Source organism: Colias philodice, chromosome 26, assembly GCF_061535455.1.
Source record: "Colias philodice isolate Cphi_HAF_F1 chromosome 26, ilColPhil1 Martin Lab GWU primary, whole genome shotgun sequence".
Taxonomy (NCBI): domain Eukaryota; kingdom Metazoa; phylum Arthropoda; class Insecta; order Lepidoptera; family Pieridae; genus Colias; species Colias philodice.
In genome coordinates, this window is record NC_143111.1 from 6,496,347 (window position 1) to 6,522,996 (window position 26,650).

Genomic DNA, 26,650 nt, shown 5'->3' on the forward strand with positions numbered 1-26,650 from the left:
GGAGCGGCAAAGGTCGGTGTCCTCAGCGACTCCAGATTGGCGCTCCAGGCGGTTACCCTGAGTTCCCCTCATCCCCTGGCTGTGCAAACACGGGCGGCCCTCCGAAAAGCTGCATTGCAGGGCTTAAGGGGAACGAACGGGCAGACGAGTTAGCCAAGGAGGCCGCTCTGGGGTTGAGGAGGAAACCGGATTACGATCTGTGTCCTGTTTCATTCGTCAAGCGTATTTTGAGACAGGATACGATCAGCGAATGGGATAGGATGTAGGAGGAACGGCCGGAGTCATGAAGCTCTTTTTACCAAGCGCTGCTGCTGCAAGGTAGCCGGGAAAATAGACATCACACACCACACCACACAAGTACTGACTGGTCACGGCGGATTCGCCTTCTGTGAGGTTTTGGTGAGGATTCTGATTAAATTTTTAACTGTAATAGGACCATACTATAATTTTCATGATTGTGTAATCATGTGTAATAGTCGTGTCTTCAGTGCAGTGTCTCTTTTTTATGATAATAATAACTATCGTGTTTTGTGAAACAATCCAAAGTTGTTTCATTTACTAAAATGTCCTGTATTTCATAAAATATACTATAATAATCATCAAATAATACTTAAGTAAACTATTCGAATAAACGGTAATAGTTATAACAATAAAATGTACGTTACTGTTATACAATCGAATAACCTAATAATAGATTGTTACAAATGTTCAGTATACAAAACAAATAACACGAATATTAGCACAACAAGATTTTACTGTTGCCGTCGAAAATATAAATTTACACGAACAATATCGTAAGTGACATTACTGACCAGAGCTTGACCTACACTAGTATAGTAAAATGCATCCAGCTAAATTATAACGAAGCCCTTGGGACTACTTAAATTTTGTTGAAATAACCAGATAGCTGAAAAAATTAGCTTCCATATGCGATATTAAAATTCTCTGATACTTGTTGTTTAATGGAGTTATTAAGGAAAAATGGTTTTTTATTTTTCCTGAACATTTACACTTTTACGATTACCGGATTATTCGCGGGGGGCGTCGGTATATTGATAAGCTAAAAATACATTTTGATGGTTAAATTATTGATCAGTTAAAAATAATGAATATACAAAAATACGTAAGTAAATAAAGATGTTTTTGTTAACTAAAAACGTTTTTAATAAATCAGGGACGAAAATTGAACAGCCTTGAAGGAAATTAAACTGCGGTGTTCGCCGGATGACACATCGTTAAACGAAAACCTTTAAGCTTTTAATGTGCATAAAAAAACGTTCTTGGAAGCCATAAATAAAATTAATTTACGTAATATAGAATAGACAAAATTAGGTTTTATTTTTTATTTGGAAATGTTTCAATGAAGTCTGCAGACATGGTAATCGTGGCATGACTTTTATAAACGTTATAAATGTAGAAATTTTTTCAGCCAATGTAGGCACTATTAAAGTTAAAAAAGTTTTATAAAAATAAACCATCAAGTATCGATTTTAAAATATATGCTTGACAACTGACAAAACTTTAATTCTAAATATATAAAAATAACAGTTAAATGTAGTCATTCAAAAGGTAAAGTAACCACATTGTATTAATCCGTCAGTCCTCGGATCACAGACACAATAGAAAATCTATTGTGTCTCGGCCCGATCGGGCCGCTCGGTGGTCAATGGGTTAAAATATTTTTCTCTTCATCTAGCAAATATAGATTTTAAGCTTGGGAAAGCGTTTCAAAGAAATAACTTTCAATTGTCTCTTAGTATTTTATCATCAAACAATTTTCAATTTGTAATTCTTTCGTTTGAAGATTTACATGATACTAACATAGAAATAGTAAGTAGGTTATAAATACTGCCCAAACTGTTCAACAAAACAGGAAAAATCCGAAGTTCCATCATAGCCAATAAACTTTTTCATTTAATCTCCGTAGTGGCAGCTAATCTCAGTGTAGTTTATGTTAGCGTAGCGCCTTGTAATCTCTTATAATTAATGTATACAATTTTAACAACTTCAGTTCTTCTATTATTCAAGACGACACGAAGTTTGTGAATCTTAGCGACGATGCATGTACTAAGTTGGTAGTTTCTATGAATACGCAAGTCGCAGGACTCTACGGTCAATGTTGATGACGCAATTATTTTTCAATTGATTATTTACACCTTTGAGAAACATGGTAGAAGTGTGGAAATCGATTTTCGGGTAAAGCATGGTCAGTTTATTGACGAACAACGAGTTAAAGATATACAGCTGTATAAATAAAAACTTGCTTATTCAAACCTTATGCAATGAATAGATATGATAAGAATAAATAAAGAATTGTAATATTTTAGAGTGCGTATAGTTCGACTTTTATATTATTTAACAGTGGTTAATGACATTATAATATGATTTGAACACATGTGTCAGAAGTGAAACTTCTTTGGCAATTATATTCAAAGATACAAAAATCGTCGTCTCTCTATGACGTGATGGTATTGCATTGAAATTTTACTCTCAACGCTCCTAATCTATAGTATAATCTAAAGTAAATCAACAAAAAACTACGACAAAATATAAATTTAAGTCTGTATCTACATATTATATTCTAAGGCTGTGTTTACACATACACACAAATGCACGAGTGTTGGACGTCAACGAGGTCTACAATGCATGAATTTATTCCCACATTTTACAATCTATTTGCATTTAGTGCTCTACCTTAGATCGAAATGTAAGGAAAACGGCTGCGTTAGAAGTGGCTTAGTTCTGCATACAGTTCTAAACTTAATAAAGGTATATGGGAATTTTGGACTTAAAAACATATTTTTATGTATTAACGGGAATGAATATATAAACCAAGGGACAGCATATTGATGAGATAATTCATGTATAACTTTAAAACATACTATATACACAATATAACTTTAGAAAATTAAAAGTATTCGTCCATTATTTACAAAACTTATTATAATGATTTCAGATGCTTTTATCATAAAACTATTTATTTATTCTCTCAACTATCAACTTCAAAAATTCCGAAACAAAAACCCTTCAAACATAGTTGTTCAGAAGTTCAAATATAAAATAAACAATGAAATTCATATCACGTTAGCCGCAATGGGAATGCCCAACATAAAAGTTATGTCTTTGATGTCTAACATTAACTTACTTGACCGATATACTCATACAGTTTGTTCTGATGCATTGCTATTTTGTTCAGTTTTATTTTGTGATAGGAAGAATATTATGTGCTTTAGGATTTAGAGAATTGTGGTTTGTTTGTTTAAAGTTTCTTTAATATTTGCTAAGTATTCTCAAACTCAAACATTTATTTATTCAATTAGACTTCTTTTAGAAGCACTTTCGAATCGTCATTACATATTTTTAACAATTACCACCGATTCGAACAGCAGTATCTATGGAGAAGAACCGGCAAGAAACTACATAGTTGCTCTTTTAAAATCATATCAATATTACAATTTAATTTTACATAATGTGTAACTTATATCTAACTACATAATATATCAGATGCATTATCATTTTCATAAATTAAAGTTCTTATTCTACTTTTACATAGGTACGTAGCTAAGAATCTTCTGTTTAGCGTGAATGTTACTTGTTTTTTAAACACCAGTCATCAATTCATTTTACGAGTATTTAAGCGACGAGCGAAAGTTTTTTCACAGCTTTAGCTTAACTAGTTTCCCATTGTCTAAAATATCAATAATTGAATTACAAAAACATGCAAAAGTTTGCATCATCTTATTATTGTGTAACAAGCTATATTGTTTCATTCATTAATTAAGCGTAACCATGAGCTATATAACCAGATTTGACTGCCTCCTTGGTACAGTGGTTGACGCGTGAGCGTAACACCGAGGGGTCCTGGGTTCGATTCCCGGTGGAGGCGAAGAATAAAAAATGTCTCGGTCTGGTAGGACACAGAAGGCTGATCACCTACTTGTCCCTAAAGAAAATCGATCAGTGAAATAGATGTATAATGCATCTGCCCCTTACCCCACTAGGGGACATGGGACTTCACTTTATAACCAGATTAGTTATATCGTAGATATTAATTACTCTTTATATTACACTCTTCATCAAATCTCCCCCACATTACATGGAATATAATCTTCTGCGAAACCATTATTTCTTTCAAACTTTCAAACTCTTTCAACTTAATAAACACACTAGTAAAGACAGTCATGAAAACAATTCGCTAAATAAACAACGACTCAATCTAGCAAGCCGGTGCTCTTGTTAATATTACATAGTATGTTCCGGCTCAGAGCAATCACATCACCTTGCTAATTATTTAGCATGTTGGATGAAGCTTTGATATCTTGTTAAAAACAAGACTTAGATGGTTTGTAGCAAGATTACTGGGTCACATTATGGATAGAATGTTTTAATGGTCTTTTATGGATTTATGAAGGTTTTTAAGACTAATAATCCCATTTTTGTGCAATGAGATGATGAAAACTTGACTTTTAAATCGACTGTATAAGTGAACAGGTTAGAAATTCGCGTACTTTAAATTGACTATTGCAATTATTATAAGGTAATCGATAATGGTTTTTGTCAGTTTAAAAGAAATATATTAATCAAATGTTGCAAAAGTCGATCGATTTATTATTATTTAATTAAATTTGTTGCTTGGACAAACTGTCGAACCTGTAACCTCACGATGTTAATTGTTAACCAGTTAATCACTAAACAATAATCAACGAAGAAAATAAACGCATAGAACAGATATTTTCCTCGTTAAATAAAAATTAATAACAAAACAATGATGCAGCAGACGTCGCTTTGTCTAAAGGCATTAATTAGGCACAGTTATTAATTCTAATTAACATGGACCGCTGAAGTGAATGAGGTAAGGTGACTTGCTTTAATCGTTTTTATATATGCTTTCAAAATACTTACAAAGTAATTATTATATTATAAAGATTCTATATTTTTTGTGTTTAGAGACATTCATTTTAGTGTAAGTCATTTTTACCAAAATTCTGTCTAATTATTATTAAAATATAAAAATTACGAATATTAAGGAATCTGACCATGAATTCAGGTACAATACGTGATGTATCATAAGCAATAGAATCCATTAAAAACTTTGTAAATGTGTAAGTAAAATACACCTTATAAAAACATTTGTTTATATTGCGCTCAATAAAGTTTCCGCCGCACGATGAACCGGTGTTAGAAAGAAAATTTAATCCAGAAGCCATAACTTTTGAAAAGAGTACTCTTTTACAAAGAGCCTCTTTGCCGTGACTACGTCAAAAAGTTACCCCTATTGATACAAGGAGCGCGAAAAATGGACGCGCTTTTCATCTTATTTTTGCACTGAAAAGATGTGGAGTTTGTAAAAAATGTGTGTTTGCACAACGAAATCGTTTTTTATCGAGTACAAAAATATGAAAGCAGGAACTGAAACATTTGATCAGGAGACTATTTATCCCGTGATTGATTTGAAAATTAAATGAATATTGAACATATTATGAACAATTATAACATAACATAACACACCCTGAACAATAATAAATCTGAACATGAATAAGAAAACCTATGAACTTTCCTACCACAATCTTAGTAATAAATAATAATTTCTAACCATGGTTAAAAATTCGGTACCAGATTAATAAATACATCCCGTCTCACCTTCACAGATCAGCCGTTTACACGTTACTGGACAAACATCCACAGACCCTCACGTTTAAACTATTTAACTAGCCTCGCCATATCTATTGTTTCGTACACTGTGCAAACAGGCGTTTATAAGTTTTTTCGTGAAATTGAGTGCGGCACCCCGCGGTTTAATATAACTCCTCATCCGTTCGAACAACGTTCAACTTTCACACGTTAACTTGAAATTTTTCTAACATTACTTTTTATTTTGCAACGGCTATTTTGAGTATAATTTTGAAATGTTTCATCTTAAATGAAAATCCTGCAATGGTTTTAAAACTTAATACTATGAATATGCTTTGGAGATGGAAGTTTTATAAAAAAGTTAATAATAGACATTCAGAGATATTTTTCTCAGTATAGTAGATAATAAATTACAGTAATTAGTTTACGTCCTAGAAATTTATTGAAGGTATTCGAATATCTACATTAAATCAGATTTTACCAATAAAATAATTATATTGCATTAATTCAGTTTTAAACGAAGTAAGATTTTATTAATAAAACGCTAATTAGCAAGCAGAAGGGCGGGATAATTTCCAAAATTAACACCTCGGGTACAACTCGTTCGGAAGTTTACAAACAGGTGACTTAAAATATGATAATTCAGTTAAATTGTGTTCAGTTTCTGAACTGTTTTTGAAAGTTCATCTTGCAGATTTCTCTTATCTGTTTTATAAATTACTAGCAATGCCCTGCGGTTTCACCCGCATAGATAGCGATATCGTTACAGTGAAAAGTCTACTAAATAGGTCGGACTATAGGTTTAATTTTTAATCACATGAAAATCACCTTTACCCCGTCCCGTGGGGCCGTGGGTTATGTCGGATTCCTACCGACCAAAAACCCACTGTGTTCCGTCAAGACGCATATTGGTAGAATTCCTCCGTGACCCCCGCACTACGGCCTGCTCGAACAGTATACCTACTATTTTCTGTAGATTGACACTTTTAAAAATTCGTTATATCTTTTGAATGGAATATCCAATTCTTTTCATTTAAAAAGTATTTTGCTGGTATTGAAACAGTCTATAATAAAACATCATTTAATGTGATAAGGATTAATATATGTGTATGGATAACATGGTTTGATTACTGTCGGCACTTTTATTTACTTTGAAAACGTAAAAAAGTTGTTGTAGTAACATAACTACTGAAGATGGACATATGGTATCGCGGACTTTCTTGTAGATATTGATCCATTCTATAATACCGTAGAACATTTTTTTGTTCTATCTTCAATAGATTCTGCAGCGCACGCGATGACAGAAGTTTTATTGAGGATTTTTTTACACCTTGGGTTACATTATTGCATTTTTGGTAAGGATCTCTAATTTTTTTGAAAATGCAATATAGCCTATGTTGCTCAGTAAAGATGCAGCTTTCTAATGGTGAAAGAATTTTTGAAATCGGTCCAGTAGTTTTTGCGTGAAAACCATACATACATACATACATACTTACATACATACTTACAAACTTTTCCTCTTTATAATATTATAGTATATAGTATAGATAATATTGGTATTACTAAAAATTATCTCGGTGAAGGAGTTCTTAAAGTCACATGCAAATTTATCTTTAGATATTCGATATTCCTTTAATTATGACGTATTGCACACAAAATTATATTAATTATTGTAAATCCATACTAATATTATAAATGCGAAAGTAACTCTGTCTGTCTGTTACTCAATCACGCCTAAACTACTGAACCAATTTTCATGAAATTTGGTAGGGAGATATTTTGATACCCGAGAAAGGACATAGGCTACTTCTTATCCCGGGAAAATGATGTAATCCCGGAAATCCCACGGGAACGGGAACTATGCGGGTTTTTCTTTGACTGCGCGGGCGAAGCCGCGGGCGGAATCCTAGTAATTAATATAGTGATAACAATAATGTGTTTAGTTATAGTTCTTATATGACCGGTTTAAGACGTAGGTAGATATTTATTAAAAATAGAAAATCAACATATTATACCTATTTTTCATGTTTCTTGCACATACTATTAGATAATCTTTAACGCCAGTAATCACGCAAATGTTATAATCAAACATTTAACTTGCAAATTAAATGTTAAGTAAGACAAAAACTGAATTCATAACTTTATAGACTTTCATGCTTTATGTTGTAATAATATATTTCAAATTCATTATTATTATTTTATAATTTATAGGTAACTAGCTTTCCGCCCGCGACTTCGCCCGCATTGTCTAAAACATAATAAATTATATACTAAAACCTTCCTCTTGAATCACTCTATCTATTAAAAAAAACCGCATCAAAATCCGTTGCGTAGTTTTAAAGATTTAAGCATACATAGGTACATAGGGACAGAGATTTAGTGACTTTGTTTTATACTATGTAGTGAAATTCATCATTATTAAGATTATTTTATAATTTAAAGGTAATATAAAAATGAATCGCCAAATGTGTAAGCGCATAACTCGAGAACGGCTGAACCGATTTCGTTAATTATTTTTTTATTCCATGAAGTTGGTTCTTATTGAGAGAAAACGTAAACATGTACCACGAGCGAAGCAAGGGAGGACGGCTAATAACAGATAAAATTAACAAATAACTGTATTAATTATAAGACATTCCCAATAAATTAAATATTGTGACAGCCCTAAGTTTGCATTCTGACTGAAACTAAATTATTGTTAAATTATAACGAATAATTAGATACTATTGAGTTAACAATTATCTTAGTAATATAATCATTTATAGACAACTAGCTTTCCGCCCGCGGCTTCGCCCGCGTTTTCAAAGAAAAATCCGTTCCCGTAGGATTTCCGGGATAAAACCTATCCTATGTCCTTTCTCGGGTATCAAAATATCTCTATACCGAATTTCATGCAAATTGGTTCAGTAGTTAAGGCGTGATTGAGTAACAGACAGACAGACAGAGTTACTTTCGCATTTATAATATTAGTATGGATTCAGATACCACGCTTCTACAGTATGTTAAAAAAATAGGAAATAAATCAGTTTATTTATTAACTTTTGTAATATCTTCTTTGTAATTTATAAAAAATTTAAATCCCCACAGCATTGAGTGGATGACCATTTCTTAGCCTCCATTTTTTTCGAATATAATTTATATTTTTGATAACAGATTTTTAACGATCGGTTTACAAGCATGTATGAAATATATTTTAAAGAATGCAAAAAAATCATTCAGTCATTTAAAAAATAGGAAGTTACGATTAGAATTGAATACAACATATCTTATCGTTAACTCAACTCAACAAGCTTAGGGGTTTTCTATTTAGGTTTCTATTTTATTGACTAGACTAGACTGACATAAAATTGTAGGTGACACATAAAATACTTTGTTGTGTAAGGCCATTCTCCCATTACGATACGCACAGGCGATTCAAGTATCCTGCAAATCTCGGAGACTAGTCGCCGCTGAGTATCTCACACACATTTGTATGTAGGCTCACACACTACGCTACCGGTACCTATATACAAAATGTATGTGAGATATTCCGCGGCAACTAGTCTTCGAGACTTGCAGGATACTTGAATCGCCTGTGCGTACCGTAATGGGAGAATGGCCTTATATCAAACTTATTGCAGTAATAAAAGTCTATCTAATTAACACAGATTAGAGATAATCTAAAATCGAAAAATACGAATCTAATCATTAAGATAGTTTTCTTTTCAAAATGGAAACTATTCAGTGAGATGTGATTTTTATACGTTGCGTTTTTCAATATCTATATATACTTAAAAATAAAATCGTAGGAAAGTCAAAACTGTACATTAAATAATTTTTAAAAAGAATACTCGGGGCGTGATCTTCAATAGATACCGAAAACAAAAATATAGTTTTTAGAATATTAGTCTGTTTGTCTGTATGTCAAGGCTAATCTCAGAAATTACTGCATGAATTTATTTTAAATCCGGTACAGAGATAGCTTGAGACCTGAGGAAGGACATAAGATTTTATCCAGGAAATCTCACGGAAACGGGAACTATGCGGGTTTTTCTTTGGCTACGCGGGTGAAGCCGCTGGCAGAAAGCTAGTCAAGAATATATTCATGCGTTATTATTAATCACCCTCTATTAATTTTGCGTGATGTTTTAAATCATGCGCGAGTTCATATAAATACTAAAATATAGTGTTAATTAGAAGATTATTTGTGAGCGAGCGTCGGAAATGAAGCTCTTCATCTTTATTGGTTATATGTTTATCAGTGTGATTGCACAAGACTCTGGGAAAAATGAGGCTGGACCAGGTATATATAATAGGCATATAAAATATATAATAAAGTTTGCTACTAACAGAAAGACCAATTGAAATTTCAGTTTTTTTTAATTATTAATTTAATGTTATCGTAAATATTAAATGCGTAATATGAACAATAATTCCCCTGCCTCTTACTATACATATACTGTTTCAAAAAATATTACAACATATTATGTACCTGGCTTTCAGTTAAAATTATTTGTGAAAATTGTCACTATATATCATTGTTATATACCTATTCTACAGTGTAGAAATATACCATGTCGAGAGTGAATGTTACATTTATTTATTTATTTCAGAGTTACCGAAGCCTCTTGAGGATTTTAAAGATAAAATAAACGAAATTACAGATGAAATTCAAGGTAAATGGAATTCTGTATTTTTTATATATATATATATATATATATATATATATATATATATATATATATATATATATATATATATCTACTTAATGAATTTTGATTGTGATTGTACTAACAAAGCAAAGGCAGATAACTTAGACATTGGAAACATTTCCAAACCTAACTTAATTTTTATATGCATAGGAATATTCGTTCATTAATTTGTATACACATAATTATGAGAGGATTTTTTTATGAGAGGATTAAACATTACTTTCATTTTTTTAAACTTCAAATTGTAAACTTTTGTAAATTTAAAATCTTGATTGTGTTTATTCTGAACACAATCTATAAAACTAAAGATAGTTAGCACTATCCATACTAATATTATAAATTTGCGAAAGTAACTCTGTCTGTCTGTTACTCAATCACGCCTAAACTACTGAACCAATTTTCATGAAATTTGGTACTGAGATATTTTGATACTCGAGAAAGGACATAGGCTACTTTTTATCCCGAGAAAATGACGCAATCCCAGAAATCCCACGGGAACGGGAACTATGCGGGTTTTTCTTTGACTGCGCGGGCGAAGCCGCGGGCGGAAACCTAGTATGTTATATGTTCCTTTCAGAGAAAGGTATAGAAAGGCCATGTGAAACATCAGACTTGCAATGCATACGGCGTTACTTGGCTGAACATTCGTACTGCAAAATGACGTATGGCCGGGTCCCCGATCCCCTACACAGGGTGCAGGCTACCCAGCATCTGACGAGAGTAAATCTTACTATAACGTCGACTAATTTAACTTATAAAGGACTGAATGGAAAGATTGAGCAGTTTTTGTAAGTTGGTTTATAGATTTAAATAGGTTTTACAAATATATTCGAAACTTTATGTAAAAACAGTTAATTTGTGATTCAAATAAAGGAACAACAATTATATAACTAAGCTACTTCTTATATATAAAATTCTCGTGTCACAATGTTAGTCTGCATACTCCTCCGAAACGGGTGGACCGATTCTCATGAAATTTTCTGTGCATATCGATTATCGGGTAAGTCTGAGAATCGGCCAACATCTATTTTTCATATGTACCACGGGCGAAGCCGGGGCGGACCGCTAGTTTAAATTTAAAAATGAGTTGATTACTGTAAAAGTCTATTTATTATTTTCAGTTTATACGATATATTTATTATTTACTAAAGAAATACAAAATATTAAAAATGTCTTTGGCATCAATTTCAGTTTTTTCTATTATAACAATTATCTTGTATCAATACAAGCTTACTCTACAATTTATTCCTTCAACACATATTGTAAAATCGAGGATCATAATATAATTATTTTATTTGCAGTATTAACAGAGTATCCGATCAAGTTCTTTTGGCTGTGGAGTTCAGAGATGTAGAATTCTTCACCAAGAATGCATACTTCTTCTTCTACCGTCGAGCGAAAGAGCCTGTTATTACTAAAGATTTCTTAAAAATTAAGTTTAGTAAGTCATTACTTTATATTTGTATACAAGCTGAGCCGCGCGGTTTCACCCGAAAAATCAAGCTCATGTGTTATTCTGATGTTCCTACATTCCTGTAAAGTTTCATGCAAATCCTTCCAGTAGTTTTTACTTGAAAGAGCGACAAAAATCCATACGTATCCATATATCCACAACTTTCGCGTTTATAATATTATATTGAGTTTGTTTGGATGCTGGTCTGATTTGAAAAATTATTTTGGTGTTAGATAGCCCATTTATAGAGGAATGGTATATGCTAATATCACGCTAAGACCAACAAGAGAGGAGCAATGCGGGTAAAAAACCGCGGGGCACAGCTAGTGAAGTATATAGTTGTAAAAGTCTTGAGTTTAATGTTTATTATTTTTTAGATTCCGTGGTTGTAACGTCTACCATACCAGGGGTACATCATGTTCGGTTTGACAGAAGTGAAAACTTTGGCTTTTCAAATGATATCACTTATCAATTTATTGTTGGGCCGAATGCGTTGAAAAGTAGAGGTAATGTTGTTAATAATTATTGTTGTTGAGATCTTAAGACATTTTTGGTTATTGTGCAAAATATAGTTCATAACATACATAAAAGTGCAAAACATTACCCATATTAAAATCACAAAGTCACTTTAATAATTGTGTAACTATGGCAATTTCATATCTTATGTTACACGCTTTTTTCTTTGAAACATTTATTTTACAATTCAACAGATCGTCAAACGTTTTAAAGAATGTATTCAGCCTTTAAATAAATTAATAGATTTTTTTTACTTCTATTATTACAGATCCTGTGGTGTTAAACACCTTCCTGCAAATAGCAGCAAATTTACCAGTAAACGCAAGAGAACTGCTCCACACAGAGGCTCAGTTCTACATGGCCAACTTCGTGCAGTATACCTTATGTGATTTCGGCCTCAATGTTATATGAGGATGAACTTTCAATTAATAAATACTTATTTATAAAGTTTGTTTTCTTTGTGTATATTTATTATGGGCTGGGATAGAGATTCGGTAATAGATAGAGACTTTAATTACTTTAGTATACAGGGTGTAATCATAAATAAATTATATACTAAAACCTTCCTCTTGAATCACTCCATGTATTAAAAAAACCACATCAAAATCCGTTGCGTGGTTTTCAAGATTTAAGCATACATAGGGACATAGGGACAGAGAAAGCGACTTTCTTTTATACTACGTAGTGATCAGAGGCACGTGTAGAAATTGGAAATTATAACAGACTAGCTTTCCGTCTGCGGCTTCGCCCGCTTTGTCTAAAACATAATAAATTATTTACTAAAACCTTTCTGTTCAATCACTCTATATTAAAAAAAAAACCGCATCAAAATCCGTTGCGTAGTTTTAAAGATTTAAGCATATAGGGACACAGGGACAGAGAAAGCGACTTTGTTTTATACTATGTAGCGATGATAACTATTTATAAGTAAAAATTAAATCTACTAACACATAATTCATAATAAGATTTTTAAATAGTGCTAATGGGTTATGTTAAAATATTCTAGGAAAATTACACTATTATAATAACACGCTTCATTGATTATAAAGATTGCGGCCAATATAAAAAGGATGTGTTGCTGAGCAAAATTGAGTATAATTATTAATTACTAATAAGCACTCATTATGAAATAACAAGAATTTTTAAGTCACATGATTAAGGATCGGTAGGTATTATATTATATGCTAAATAGCTGCGCCCCGCGGTTTCCCTCACGTGGATCCGCTCCTGTTGGTGTTAGCGTGATGCGGTTTCCCCCACGTGGATCCGCTCTTGTTGGTGTTAGCGTGATGACTGATGATATAATATAAAATTTGGAAAATCCAAAAGTGCACGCCTCATAATTTTTTTTTAATAAATATTTATTAATTATTATTTTTGTTTATTTAATAACAATTAAACCACATCGAATAAGACCCTGAAAAATGAAAGGGTTCTATTCCTGAGCATACTCAAGCGTAAGAGAAAAAAAAAGACTCGATTAGTAAAGTATTTCGGTCGCTATCGTGTTAACAAGAAAAAGGATCCGCACATACAGACACACGGACGTCCAAGACAGAACTTTTTTAAACTGTTTTTTAACTAGTTTAAATAACAAAAATGACATCAAAAATATCATGAACGTTAAAAATAGTGTTTTTTCTTAATATGTGTGTGTATGTATTATCTTACAAGTGCAATGTATGATACATAAAGACATTTTAAGTTTGAAAAATCAGATGTTTTGCGCGAAGTGACAGTAGTACCCACCTCAACGCTTCGCTTATGAGGCGTGCAATAGATAAATTAAAAATACTTATCTTTATTGAGCACAAAAATTAATACAGTACAATTACAGTGTGGCTCTGTCTTCCTAGCTAGGAAAATCCTGTGTTAAGGAAGACTGTATACATATATATAGCCTATAGCTTTCCTCGATAAATGGGCTATCTAACGCCGAAATAATCGGACCAGTAGTTCCTGAGATCAGCGCGTTCAAACAAACAAAAAAAATGCTTTTTTTCTTGAATAACAAAGTACATAAAAATAAAAGTATGTAAATGCTTCTAACCAAGTAATAAGTATGTCGTAGACCCAAATATATTATACCTACCCTCTATCTCATAATTATTTTAGGTATTTTTATTCGCTTTCTTTAAAAAAAATATAGCATACTGTTACTTCTTGACGATGTAGCATTCTATTATGGTAAAAATCGTTCAAGGAGTTCGGTGACTTAAATCATCACCGACAAATAAACAAATATTTAATACAATACAACACACGACAAATAATATAATAATATAAAATGCATATATGTATATGCATAAAATCTATTGCTATATTTAATATAAGTAGTTTCCTAACAAAAACAATCAGATTTTTAATCGGCAGTTGTAGTTCTGTCTTTATCTAGTAGCATCTACAAAAAAACTCAGACAAGATATTTAGCAATATGATAAACATGCATTTATCGTGTTCTTTAAACCATTTAACATTACAATAAAACGATTACAAAAACACGAATAATGCAATTTTAAAAATATTTTATAAACTATTAGTAGTATAATTAAGGTGTAGATTTGTGCTAATAACATTTCGATACATGATTAGTTTATAAATAATTGTTTATTTATTACAATATAAGTATACAGGGTGTTATAAGACATAAAGAGTGAAAATAAAATATAAAATTTATATCATTAAGGGCTGATTTTTCAATCGTCGGTTAAAACTTATTCGTCGAATAACGAATTAAATTACCATTTCAAAAATGTATTCTTATTGCCCGCATTTGACAGTTTACAGGTGACATTTTAATATTATCGTATAATACTTTATTGGCTGGATAAGTTTTAACCAGGAATTGAAAAATCGGCCCTAATTTGAATTGGTTTATAATAAAAACTAGATATCCGCCCTCGCCTTCACCTGCGTAGCTTAAAGCTGGCCACTCACCTACCTGCCACGGGGGCAATATTGGAACAATCTCGGTTGCACGGCGGTTGGAGCAGTTTCAGTTATTCTCTCAATTGCCCCTGCTTGCCTAACACATCACAATTATTAAGGGTCCAATATTGCCCCTGCTGCAGGTACGCGAGTAGCTGGCTTAAGAAATATACTCTCTCTCTTTGAGTTTTATATATATTTAGATACATTTTTCCTCATCATAAAACACCCTGTATCAAATAAACATATATATCTTTATATATCCTTCAGACACTTAAAGGGTTTATAAACATGCAAGTTGATTTACGATGATTTATTGATTTATGTTTTAAAGATATAAAAACACAATAGTTTACATATTTATTTGTCCGTTTGCATGCATCAAACTCATATTAAATTATTATAGGTAAAATTAGTAATAATGAAATTTGAATAATTATTAATAATGCATAAATAATAATTATATTACTATTGAATCAATAATGAGGTCTTTTAATATTGTTTCTTTGTTAAAATATGTATTTTGCACGATTTGCTTCTATTAAAGTGTTTCTATTTACTTGCCGTGTTACGTAATAGTTAATGATTAAAATATAACATACAAATACATACCTATATATAATTAAACAATGACATATCAATGAGCATAAATTAATAAAGAAAATAAAAAAATTCGATCACGAGGTGGGATTCGTACCCGCATCGTTTCAAGTTTCATGCCAATCCAGGGCGGACGCCTGACCAACTCAGCCAGCCGTGATCGAATTTTTTGCCATAAAACAAAATAAAACAATTTCATATCAATTAGCGCTATAAATTCAGACTCAAATATTGCCAAAAAGGTTTATTGGAACCTTTTTTACGTCATACAGAAATACATATTTTTTCTAAAGTACTAAAATCGTGTATTTGAATATTATCCAAACGCTAAAATATCACGCAATATTTTGACTAATATAACGTTTAATAATAATTAAGCAGAACATAATAATTATTTATCAATAATCATGTTATAATAGCTTATACAGCTGTTCATTTTATATTCCTTGTTTTTTTAATCAAATCTGCTACCTTATGATTTTTTTTTCAAATCTTTATACTTTTCTCTGACAAGACGACGTTTTTAGTATTCAAAAAAGAGAAAGGAGAGATGTTTTTCATTTTTTAAAGAAACATTTTTTAAAAGAATAACAGGAATAAAAAGGGAATTCAGATTTTTTGAAAATAGACTTTCTAAAACAACCACCAAAAAAAATAGACTTTCGAAAATTAAAACCAACTTTGCCACCTTTGCCAAAGTTGGTTTTAATTTTCCCTGTAAAAACACCTACACATAACGTAATGAATTACCTATAATATCTCAAACTTACAAAAACTCCAACTCAAGCGAAAAAAGAACACCTATACATATGATAATACGTCACAAATTGTATATAAGTAGGAATGTAAACAATTACGCGCGCTATTCAACTGTAGAACCTTTTTAATCTGTGCTTCTAAAATGAAAATAATATTATGTCTGTGGCTCACACTAGAATGTATTTTGGGTCAGGGTTTGGCGCCTCTTCAGCTTAGTAAGTGGACATTTTCATTAAAAAAAAATGTTGTATAAATACTTATATAACAACGTATTGTTTCGATCTACTCGAGATACTATATTTATTTTCTGATTATTTTATAATTTGAGTTTTCCTCAATTTTATTTCATTGTTTTTAATATTAAAACATCAGGTATATGTTTTATTGTGTACCGACTTATATTCTTATTTTTTAAATAGAAATTTTATTTAGATATAATTTAGAACAATTTTAAACAATATACTTTGTCTTCTTAATTTTGAAATTAATGATATAGAGAAATAAACTTATCTTTATTACTTATGCATTTCCTTTTTATTTTAGATCTTCCTTCAAGTCCGGGTATCGTCAATAATCCTTGTAAGTAGCATCAATTATTTGATATTACAAAATAATATTTACAATCCAATTTTAAGTTGAAAATTATTTTTAAATTTACATGCTGTTATACCACTAAACTTTTAGACAGGGTTTATCTTTAAGCGCGGGTTCTCTTTCATCTGGTTTTGTCGTATTTCACATAGACAACTAATATTAAAGTCACAGAAGCGGTTTAAAGTTAGACTGTGTTTAAATTGTTTTGTGGTTACCAATGATGTTTAAGACTGATGATTGTATCATTTATGTGTCGTATTTTCTTTTGTGATATTTGGTGATAAAACAATTTTTAATTCCAGCTTTACCTATACCAGACTTACCATCAGGAGTGACATTGGATCGGAATATAATTCCAGGGAACTTAGTTGATCTCGTCAGAGGTACTGGTTCTGAAGACGGTGCTGCTGGTAAGCGTTAACTTGCAATAATTATATGATACTAGCTGCGCTCCGCGGTTTCACCCGCATTGCTCCGCTCCTGTTGGTCTTAGCGTGATGATATATAGCCTATAGCCTTCCTCGATAAATGGGCTATCTAACACCGAAATAATTTTTCAAATCCGACCAGTAGTTCCTGAGATTAGCGCGTTCAAACAAACAAACACTTCAGCTTTATAATATTAGTATAGATATATTTTGTCTCGAACGGTGAAGGAAAACATCGTGAGGAAACCGACATGTCTTAGAATCAAAAGTTCGACGACATGTGACATCCGCCAACCCACACTTGGCCAGCGTGGTGGATTTTAGCCTGTACCCTCATAGGAGGCCTGGAGGCCCGTGTCCCAGCAGTGGGAACGTAAAGGGGCTGATGATGATGATGATTATATATTTCGTTTTATTTAAACCATAATTTTTTTATATTGGTGTGGAAATTTTACAAAATATTCGATGTGACGCTATAATGTATTAATTTAAAATGGAAGTGTAATAAAAAATGAAGGTTTTTGAGCGAGTAGCAATAACAAAAATTATTCAATAAATAAATTCGAGTAATAATAACAAATAACTTGATTGAGTTAACGCGTTAGCTCTACAATTTTCAGTTCTCGAATTTTATCCTATTATAATAATATTATTTTATTTTCTATTAATTAATAATTCACTTATCTGTATAACGCAAGATTACTTCTTGTAAAACCTGCATTCACATGATAATATATATAATAATTATTTCAGACGAATACGAAGAAGGCATAGAAAGACCGTGCAGAGTGTTCGATCGGAATTGCATCAGACGATATTTCTCCACTCATGGGAAGTGCAAAGAGGTCTATGGGCCGGTCCCAGATCCACTGTACAGGGCACAATCTACAGATCATCTTCCTAGATTGAATATTACTTACACTGGCTATGATATTACATATAGAGGAGAAAATGGCCTGATTGAGGAGTTTTAGTAAGTATATGCCTTTCACATATTAATTAGTAAAGTATCTTACTTGGTATTTAGTTTGTATTTGTTTTTTTAAGCTTTTGATTTGAAAACGTGACGCAAGTAATGCATTTTGATTATTAAATTAATATACTCTTAGTAAAATACATAAGAACGGTTAATTGTAGTGTTCATATTATCTAAGCCTACATTAAAAAGCAATAGTAAATAATATATAGGTAGAGTGTAAACTCTATATAACGACACCGAAGGGACTGTGCATTTTATGGCGTTATATAGAATTGTCGTTAAATGGAGAGAAGAAAAATCTGAATTAGAAAAAGAGAAAATTTATTTCAGACTAGTGTTAGTAGTTATGTACATAAAAAAGAATGTTATTTGAACGCTATTGTGTATAATCTGTTATTTTTGTTTGACGTCTTTTGCTGCACCAGTAATTTTGTTGTATTTTTTTACATATTTTATTTATATCTTGCGATATTGTAACATCTTGGTGATAAAGAAAATAATTTTCCAATAATTTAGCTGCTTTCAGAGCTTCTTTAATGCTCGGCGGAGGCTCAGGCTCATCTGCCTCATCTTCTTCATCTCCTTGCTCTTGATCCTCAGTTTTTCGTACTGAATCCAAAATTTCTTTGTCTGTGAGTGAAGCCGTTGTAAGCAGGCAGTCGTCTACTTCCATGTAGGTTTGAAGATTTACCGTATTTCCTGCCATGTTAAACTGTTGATTCCACTCAGTTAATGGAAGTTCGTCATCACTATCAGGTTCTGTTTCCACTTCATCACTCGTAAAATAGCTACAAAGTCCAGCATGTCGAAAAGAGTGCTGTATAGTTGTAGGTGTCACTTCTTTCCAGGCTTTAGATAAAAATTTTACTGCATGCAACATATTAATAGAAGTTTTACCCTCAGATTCAACAAGCTCCATCAATAATTGTCTTCTGTAGTGACCCTTGAGGCTTTTAATCACACTCTGGCCCATTGGCTGTAAGACACTTGTCGTATTTGGAGGAAGAAATGCCAACTCTATGTTTTGAAGATTTGATATAAACGGGTGGGCAGGGCAGTTGTCAACAAGAAGTAAAATTTTTCGTCCCTTTAAATCTGCATCCCACTTTCGCACTTCTTCTTCAAAAAGCTGACTGGTCATCCAAGCTGATTTATTAGCTTTATATGTCACTGGCAAATTTTTAATGTTCTTAAAACAGCGCGGATTTTTTGATTTGCCTATTACCATTAGCTTTTTTTTTCTGTGCCATCCATATTAGCAGCCACAAGCACCGTAATACGTTCCTTGGAAAGCTTTCCTCCCAAACACTTTTTACCTTTAAATTTTAGAGTTTTATCTGGAGTCAACTTATAGAAAATTCCTGCTTCATCAGCATTGAAAATGTCATTTGGCGCGTATTTTTCTGTGAATTTTGACCACACTCTATTAATCCAATCATGAGTCACATTCGTATCGACACTTCGTGCTTCCCTATTTATTTTTCCAAGGTTGATATGATAACGTTGCTTGAATTTTCCTAGCCAACCTTCTGATGCTTTGAAAGAAGTTAAACCAAGTTCTTCAGCAAAATTCTTCGCCTTAGCTTTCACGAGAGGCCCCGAAATAGGCATATTTTTTTTTTTTTTTTTTTTTTTAGGACAAAAACATGGAGGATTTTTTCCTTGTTTTTCCATATTGTGGACACGGTAGAGCGACTAAATCCAAAGCGTTTGCCAACATCACTTAGCTTCTCTCCCGTTTCTATTGCGCGTATCAATAAAACTTTTTCGTCAATATACAATGATTTTCTTTTACTAGCCATGTTTACAGTTTGAAAGTTTGTGAGCAACTAAGAATATGATAACGTATAGATAATCCATGACTCATACTTATTAGTCATGGTCAAAAACAGTCTACACGTGCAAGCAATCCCAATTTGTAAACAAAAGAACGAATTTCTTAGAAAGTTCGGTATGCATAACGTCGAGTTTATTACTTAATTGTTGTCGTTATTGAGAGTGGGTGTGATGCTATGTATTATTCGACCAAGCCAACTAGACGCTCGGGTGGAATGCGGCCTCCCCGCCCGCTTACCGCCTCAGGTACCGCGTTCGCCTTAGTACGGTTCGCAGCATCGACGCATTCGTACGTTTCGCATCGCTAGTTATTTCTGTACTTTTTATTATTAATCGTTAAAGCTTGTTGTTGACTGTTAAGTTTTTTGTTGTTATTTGTTTAAGTTTTTACTGTGTTGTTATTCATAGACAGCCCTCGAAATGGGGTAAAATAAGACTATTCATAGCGGAGAGCGAACAGTGATATTATTAATATTTTTTTTTTTTGCTATCTGTACCCGTTGAAAAGGGTCTAGTTGGCTTGATCACGTAGTAGAGTGTATCATTGTATGGTAGATAAGCTAAACCAACCAAAGGCGCGGATTTTGGCGCTTTAGGCGCGGGTCAAACACAAGCGACGCGGGCGCGGGCGTGCCATAAGCGCACCTCTTGAATCTGTTTTGCACCACGTCCTTCTTATACATTTTGTATGAAAGAATTTTGGAAAGGCGTCGAGACGGCACTCCACGGTTGTGCCACGGTTGCGCCGCCTTTCCAAAGTTATTTCATACAAAATGCCAATAGCGCACCCGATGCACGCCAGCAGTGCGCCCGATGCGCGCCCGATGCGCGCCCGCAGTGCGCCCGATGCGCGCCGCGCCGCTTGTATATGTCCCGCGCCTTAGAGAGTTTGTCGTTAAATAGAGTGTCGTTATATGTATAGAGTGTAGTAACATATAGAATTATTAAGTCTCACTATTTTTTGGTATTTCTTATTATTCAACATATTATAAAACTCGTACCATCCTACTATTTATTATTTTTCAATATCTCGTGCAAAATTCATTCGGTTAATCATTGAATCTGAATTATGATGATCGTGATGCATTCTTGCGTTAAAAATAATAATTGTTAATAATGAATAACTTGTTTAAAAATTAATGTTCAATTTAATAGATACTTCAGTCGGATATAATTAGGAGTACTATTATCATAACATTACTAGTTAATCAAAGTGGGTTATTTCATTGTTCAATTAAAGTCATTATCATATGATTGTAATATAATGACAAGTTAAGTATGTTTTAATATTTATATTTCATAATTTTTAAATTATCAAGGTATTACTAGCAATAGACATACTGTTATAGTTTAATCGTTAGTTTAGGTTGTTGCTTAAGTTCATTTTCAACATTTCAGTAGGTAATCTATAGTTAATAGTAGTGTACGGTATAGACAATTGTAACCGAGATACCTAAAACACCTGAATTTTCTTTTCCTAGCTATTTTTTAGTGATTTCTCAACATACTGACATAATTTTGTATTCTTTTTTTTCAGTATTAACAAAAAGACGGATAGACTTTTACTAGCTCTTCAGCTGCGTAATTTCAATGTTTTGATTGATAAGTTCTACTTAAGGTTTCAACGACGCGGTAGAGAGCCGGTGGTAAGATCGACCGCCCTGAACATTACATATTGTAAGTCCTTTTAACCTACTATTATTTCAATTCGAAAGATTATGAGGATGGATGTTTGTCTTACCTAACATTTACATCAAACGAACATAAAGCTAGAGCAATATCAAGAGCATTATTTCGTGATCTTTTAGTGTAAACGAAAATTCGTATCGTTCAGTTCAGTTGTTCAGAATTAGAACATTGCATAGAATCTTTTCGAAAAAACTAAGAACAACGAAAGAATACTCTACGCTTGTACACTAAACGAATGTGACATAGTGGGGTTAGAATGAGCATTCGCTCGTTTTTCGTGTTTTTAATTTTATATATAACTAGCGACCCGCCCCGGCTTCGCACGGGTGCAATGCTGATACTAAATACACTACAGAAAAACTGTGAACGTTGTATATAAAAACATAGCGGCCCGCTCCGGCTTCGCACTGTAGGTACAAAATACCTACAGCCGGCTGCCGGGCGGCCGGCCGGTACCGCCGCAAACGCTACGTCCCACAATTTTTAAATCTGTAATATCTTCGAAAATATTCACTTAAATCATACGGTGTAAAGGGCCATATAGATCTATATTAAATGCACAATGTATTTAAGGTATTTAATTGGTTAAGGATTAATGCTGTATTGGTTAAAATGGCTTCGAAAATTGGCCATTATTTGTCGTAAAAAGTAAATGACAAAAAAGTTATTGTGGGTTATCCATAAAAGATAGACATATACCATCGCGGACTTTTCTGTAGACCTTTTCAATGTGTATAATACTTAGTACATTATTTTGATAAAACTCGTAGGGTTCAGCCTGCGTTTGCAATGTAAGCGGAAAAAATGTAATTTTTTACGACATCACATTAGACACCTCGAAAATAACAGTACTTCTCCACTATTTGATGGATGTTATTATATGTACATATAAACCTTCCTCTTGAATCACTCTATCTATTAAAAAAAACCGCATCAAAATCCGTTGCGTAGTTTCAAAGATTTAAGCGTACAAAGGGACATAGGGACAGAGAAAGCGACTTTGTTTTATACTATGTAGTGATGATAGTGATAGTGACTAGCTGCGCCCCGCGGTTTCACCCGCACGGCTCCGCTCCTGTTGGTCTTAGCGTGATGATATATAGCCTATAGCCTTCCTTGTTAAATGGGCTATCTAACACTGAAATAATTTTTCAAATCGGACCAGTAGTTCCAGAGATTAAAAAAAAATAATAAATAAAATAAAATATCCTTCATTGAATTATTATGTACATTAATGGACGACTAAGATCCGTTAGGCAAAAATAAAAATACAAGAGTTACATTACATTACAGTTACATTAGATTAGCGCGTTCAAACCAACAAACAACAAAAGTAAATAACTACTACATTTCCAGGAAGTGGCATATACAGGGTGTAATCGTTAAGTGTGCACAGGCGATTATTCCGTAACTATTACTATCTGTAATACTTTAAACTGATATCGAAAGCCTAATGAGTAAAATGACAATAATAACTTTTTAAAAATAAAACAGGAAATATCCAAAAAAGTTACATTAAACACTCAAACATCTAAGGACCTCTCTACCGAATACAGTTTTTCCACCTTCTTACAATCTATCCAAATTTAAAGCAAATGTGAATAGGCACCTTCTAGGTAAACATGTTCCAAGTTATGACGCGTTGTCACCATCAGGTGAAACAGCGGCCAAATGTTTACCTATTCATGAATAAAAAAAAAGACGGGTTGCACTCCGGGAGTGCCGGCAGAAGTGAAAACTTGATTATTAACGTTGAGCATGTTTGATATTTTGGAATGGTATCCGTCTTACGCTTTTTCGATCAGGTCACGTGTCCTGACGCGAGTTTAAGATTTTATACCCATTACAGAAAAAGTGCTCAACGCCGCTAAAGAATTTTTCACTTCAAAAAACAAGATACACTGAAATCCAAATTGTATAACGAAAAAATATTATTCCTTTTTTGTTGCAGCGGCATTGACATTGACCATAATGATACCCAACTTGAAGGATCTACAATTTGACAAAAGTGAAGTATTTACATTCACAGAAGACGCAAATCCGCCGTATACAATTGATCCAACTATATTTTTAACTACAGGTACTAGTATGGGGTATTATATTATCTGTGCTTTAGGTAAACAATTTCGTGTGTTAAATACAATAATATTTTTATATGCACCTCATATTATTATTGTCTATACAATATTAACTACGATAAATTCATGAAATACAGCAAATATATTTTTTTTATATACACCCTGCAAGATGCTATTAATATTTAATAGTGCTTAGTTATAGTTGACGCGTGAGCGTAGAACCGATGAGTTCGATTCCCGGTGGAGACGAAGAAAAAAAATTGCTAGGTCTGGCAGGACACAGAAGGCTGATCTCCTACTTATCCCTTAAGAAAATCGAGCAGTGAAACAGATGTATAATGATACATCTGTCCCTTACCTCACTAGGGGACATGGGACTTCACTTCACTTTTTTTAATTATTATTTTCACAATGTAACGAACCGATCAATTACATAGATATCTAAACAGTTTTTGAAAGCTATTTTGAACGGCCGGATAACAGGCAAATAAATCTATTAATATTATTATATATATTTTAATATTATTGCATCAAGCAAACAAACAAAAATGTTTTACATCTTTAAAACATTAGTGTACTGTGTACATAGATAAAAAAATTGTACGAGTTTTATATATATATATATATATATATATATATATATATATATATAGTTATATTTTTTTTTCTTTTTTCAGATCCTACAGTTCTACAAGCTTTAACCGAGTTTGTTTTGGCAGTTCCCATCAACTTACAGGAAGGCTTCTTCAAAGAATCCATTTACTATATAACGAATTATATTCAGTACGCAATTTGTGACTTTGGATATAAGCTCTTTTAGAAATATTAAATCATCTTGATGACATGAAGTTTAAATAAATGGTAACATTTTTTTCTGTATTTGATTCATCGTCTGCCCTTTTTCTCATTTAAAGACCATAATTTTTTATTTATTCTTGAGTTTTATTATAATTGCGCTGTTCAAGTGCGGATTTGTGGATTGACAGATAAAGTATTATGAAAATAATACTTTCCATATTTAAATATAATAAATGTTTAATAAACAGATGTTTCCATTATATTGCTAAAATCAACAACATGGAATCAATTTATTAACGCTAAAGGTTATCAACTTCGTATGTCTTAAGTTCAAAGTTATTATCTCTTACTGCATTGATATTTGTTTTTGTACATTGCAAATAATTCCACAATATGGGACTAAAACAACTTTATTATGTTTATAATAAAGAATATAATGAAAGTTACACTTTAAAGGGTTGTAACTTATAAGTAGTCAAATGTAGCAATGAATAAAATATTTTTATGCGAAATCGTCGCAGTTTTGTAACGTTTTTCCTAAATGAAGAATTTTTTATTTATTAAACAATTTATATTCTTAATAAATATTTTAAAAGTGATGAATGCTAATTAGGTTATTATTGTTATTGTACAAACGAATTTTTACTTGGCATATCTAAAAATCGTATGTTAAAATAATATTGAACTGTCTAAAAATATTTTGATACAAATAAGAAATAGGTAAACTTCACTCAACACGCAAGCCAAAAAAAAGCTTGCTTCAATAAAATATTATTTACGATGTAATTAACGTTACTAAAACCCATAGAAGTATATTCTTCCTACCAACTTAAAAAAAACTTAACTTTCATAAAAATTCTTAAAATTATAACTAAATAAAAAAAAATTATATTAGAAACAGGAAACTTAAAATTTAAATTTAATTCGAAATTAAAATCAACTTCAAAGTGCGTCGTTTAAAATATTATTTCTTTCCATAAAATATAAACTATTTAAGAACAATTAAAATACCACTTACCAGCAATAACTAATTGAGCAATTTATGTAATAACAAACCACAATGCTTAACACGAAAGACTACTGCGGAATTACGTCAACGAAAAGTTTTCAGGAAGTCGTAAGAAAATTCGCGCGCAACCCTGGGCACATCCGTACTCGCGAAGGATCGCGGTCAACTGAACCTATTCCTCAGCTTGTCTCCGCTTTCATGGAATGAACTGAAAGCTTTGTCACACCAAAATAACGACGTATGTCACACACACAACATAAGCCACTTCCTACCTTATCACGTAATTGTAGGGTTCAATATCGACTTACCCAAAATTTGTTTTTAAAGTATTCCGCTGTTTGTTTGGGAGGGTCGCAGAGGCGGGAATGAGTGTGTTGAAAAAAAAAATAAGCCAACCACGTCTCAGTGAGTTAAGGCTCCATGGGCGGGTTTTCAGTGAATATCTTTAATTAAAACAGGAACTTCCTGGAGTAACAGTGTAATGAATTGAAGTTGCCAGGAAAAAGTGGAAAACTGTTCGCCAGGACATGAAAAGCGTAATGAAAAAGCCCGTTGAAAGTTGCCAGGATACTCTTATTAATTAATATAGAGTGGCTTGCGTTGCTCTCCAAAATGCATCTTGTATTAGCTAAATTATATTAAAGTGACCAAACACGTTTGC

The 26,650-nt window shown here is 32.5% G+C and overlaps 3 protein-coding genes across 3 annotated transcripts in view; 2 read left to right on the forward strand and 1 right to left on the reverse strand.

Moving 5' to 3' along the window:
• CARPA (Carbonic anhydrase-related protein A) overlaps window positions 1–26,164 on the reverse strand; it is a 50,724-nt gene extending 24,560 nt beyond the window's left edge. The window contains exon 1 of the mRNA XM_089711291.1: window positions 25,999–26,164. The gene's annotated coding sequence lies outside the window, so the exon portion shown is untranslated. The remainder of the gene's footprint in view (window positions 1–25,998) is intronic.
• LOC149476967 (uncharacterized) lies at window positions 9,662–12,732 on the forward strand. The gene is made up of 6 exons (XM_089711531.1): window positions 9,662–9,913; window positions 10,224–10,286; window positions 10,900–11,110; window positions 11,624–11,763; window positions 12,153–12,281; window positions 12,560–12,732. Exons 1-6 carry the CDS (start codon window positions 9,835–9,837, stop codon window positions 12,700–12,702), a joined length of 765 nt encoding a protein of 254 aa, XP_089567657.1. The 5' UTR covers window positions 9,662–9,834; the 3' UTR covers window positions 12,703–12,732.
• Window positions 16,662–25,013, forward strand: LOC149476968 (uncharacterized). The gene is made up of 7 exons (XM_089711323.1): window positions 16,662–16,793; window positions 17,122–17,157; window positions 17,475–17,582; window positions 18,354–18,573; window positions 21,953–22,092; window positions 24,056–24,184; window positions 24,860–25,013. The coding sequence occupies exons 1-7, from the start codon at window positions 16,721–16,723 to the stop codon at window positions 25,000–25,002; spliced, it is 849 nt and encodes a 282-aa protein (XP_089567449.1). The 5' UTR covers window positions 16,662–16,720; the 3' UTR covers window positions 25,003–25,013.
• Window positions 26,165–26,650: the final 486 nt, after the last annotated feature.

Coding starts and splice junctions, on each gene's coding strand:
- LOC149476967 (XM_089711531.1), top strand. CDS start 9,835: ATGAAGCTCTTCATCTTTATTGGTTATATGTTTATCAGTGTGATTGCA. Junction 10,287..10,899: donor AATTACAGATGAAATTCAAG/GTAAATGGAATT, acceptor TGTTCCTTTCAG/AGAAAGGTATAGAAAGGCCA. Junction 11,764..12,152: donor TTTCTTAAAAATTAAGTTTA/GTAAGTCATTAC, acceptor ATTATTTTTTAG/ATTCCGTGGTTGTAACGTCT.
- LOC149476968 (XM_089711323.1), top strand. CDS start 16,721: ATGAAAATAATATTATGTCTGTGGCTCACACTAGAATGTATTTTGGGT. Junction 17,583..18,353: donor TTCTGAAGACGGTGCTGCTG/GTAAGCGTTAAC, acceptor TAATTATTTCAG/ACGAATACGAAGAAGGCATA. Junction 18,574..21,952: donor GGCCTGATTGAGGAGTTTTA/GTAAGTATATGC, acceptor CTTTTTTTTCAG/TATTAACAAAAAGACGGATA.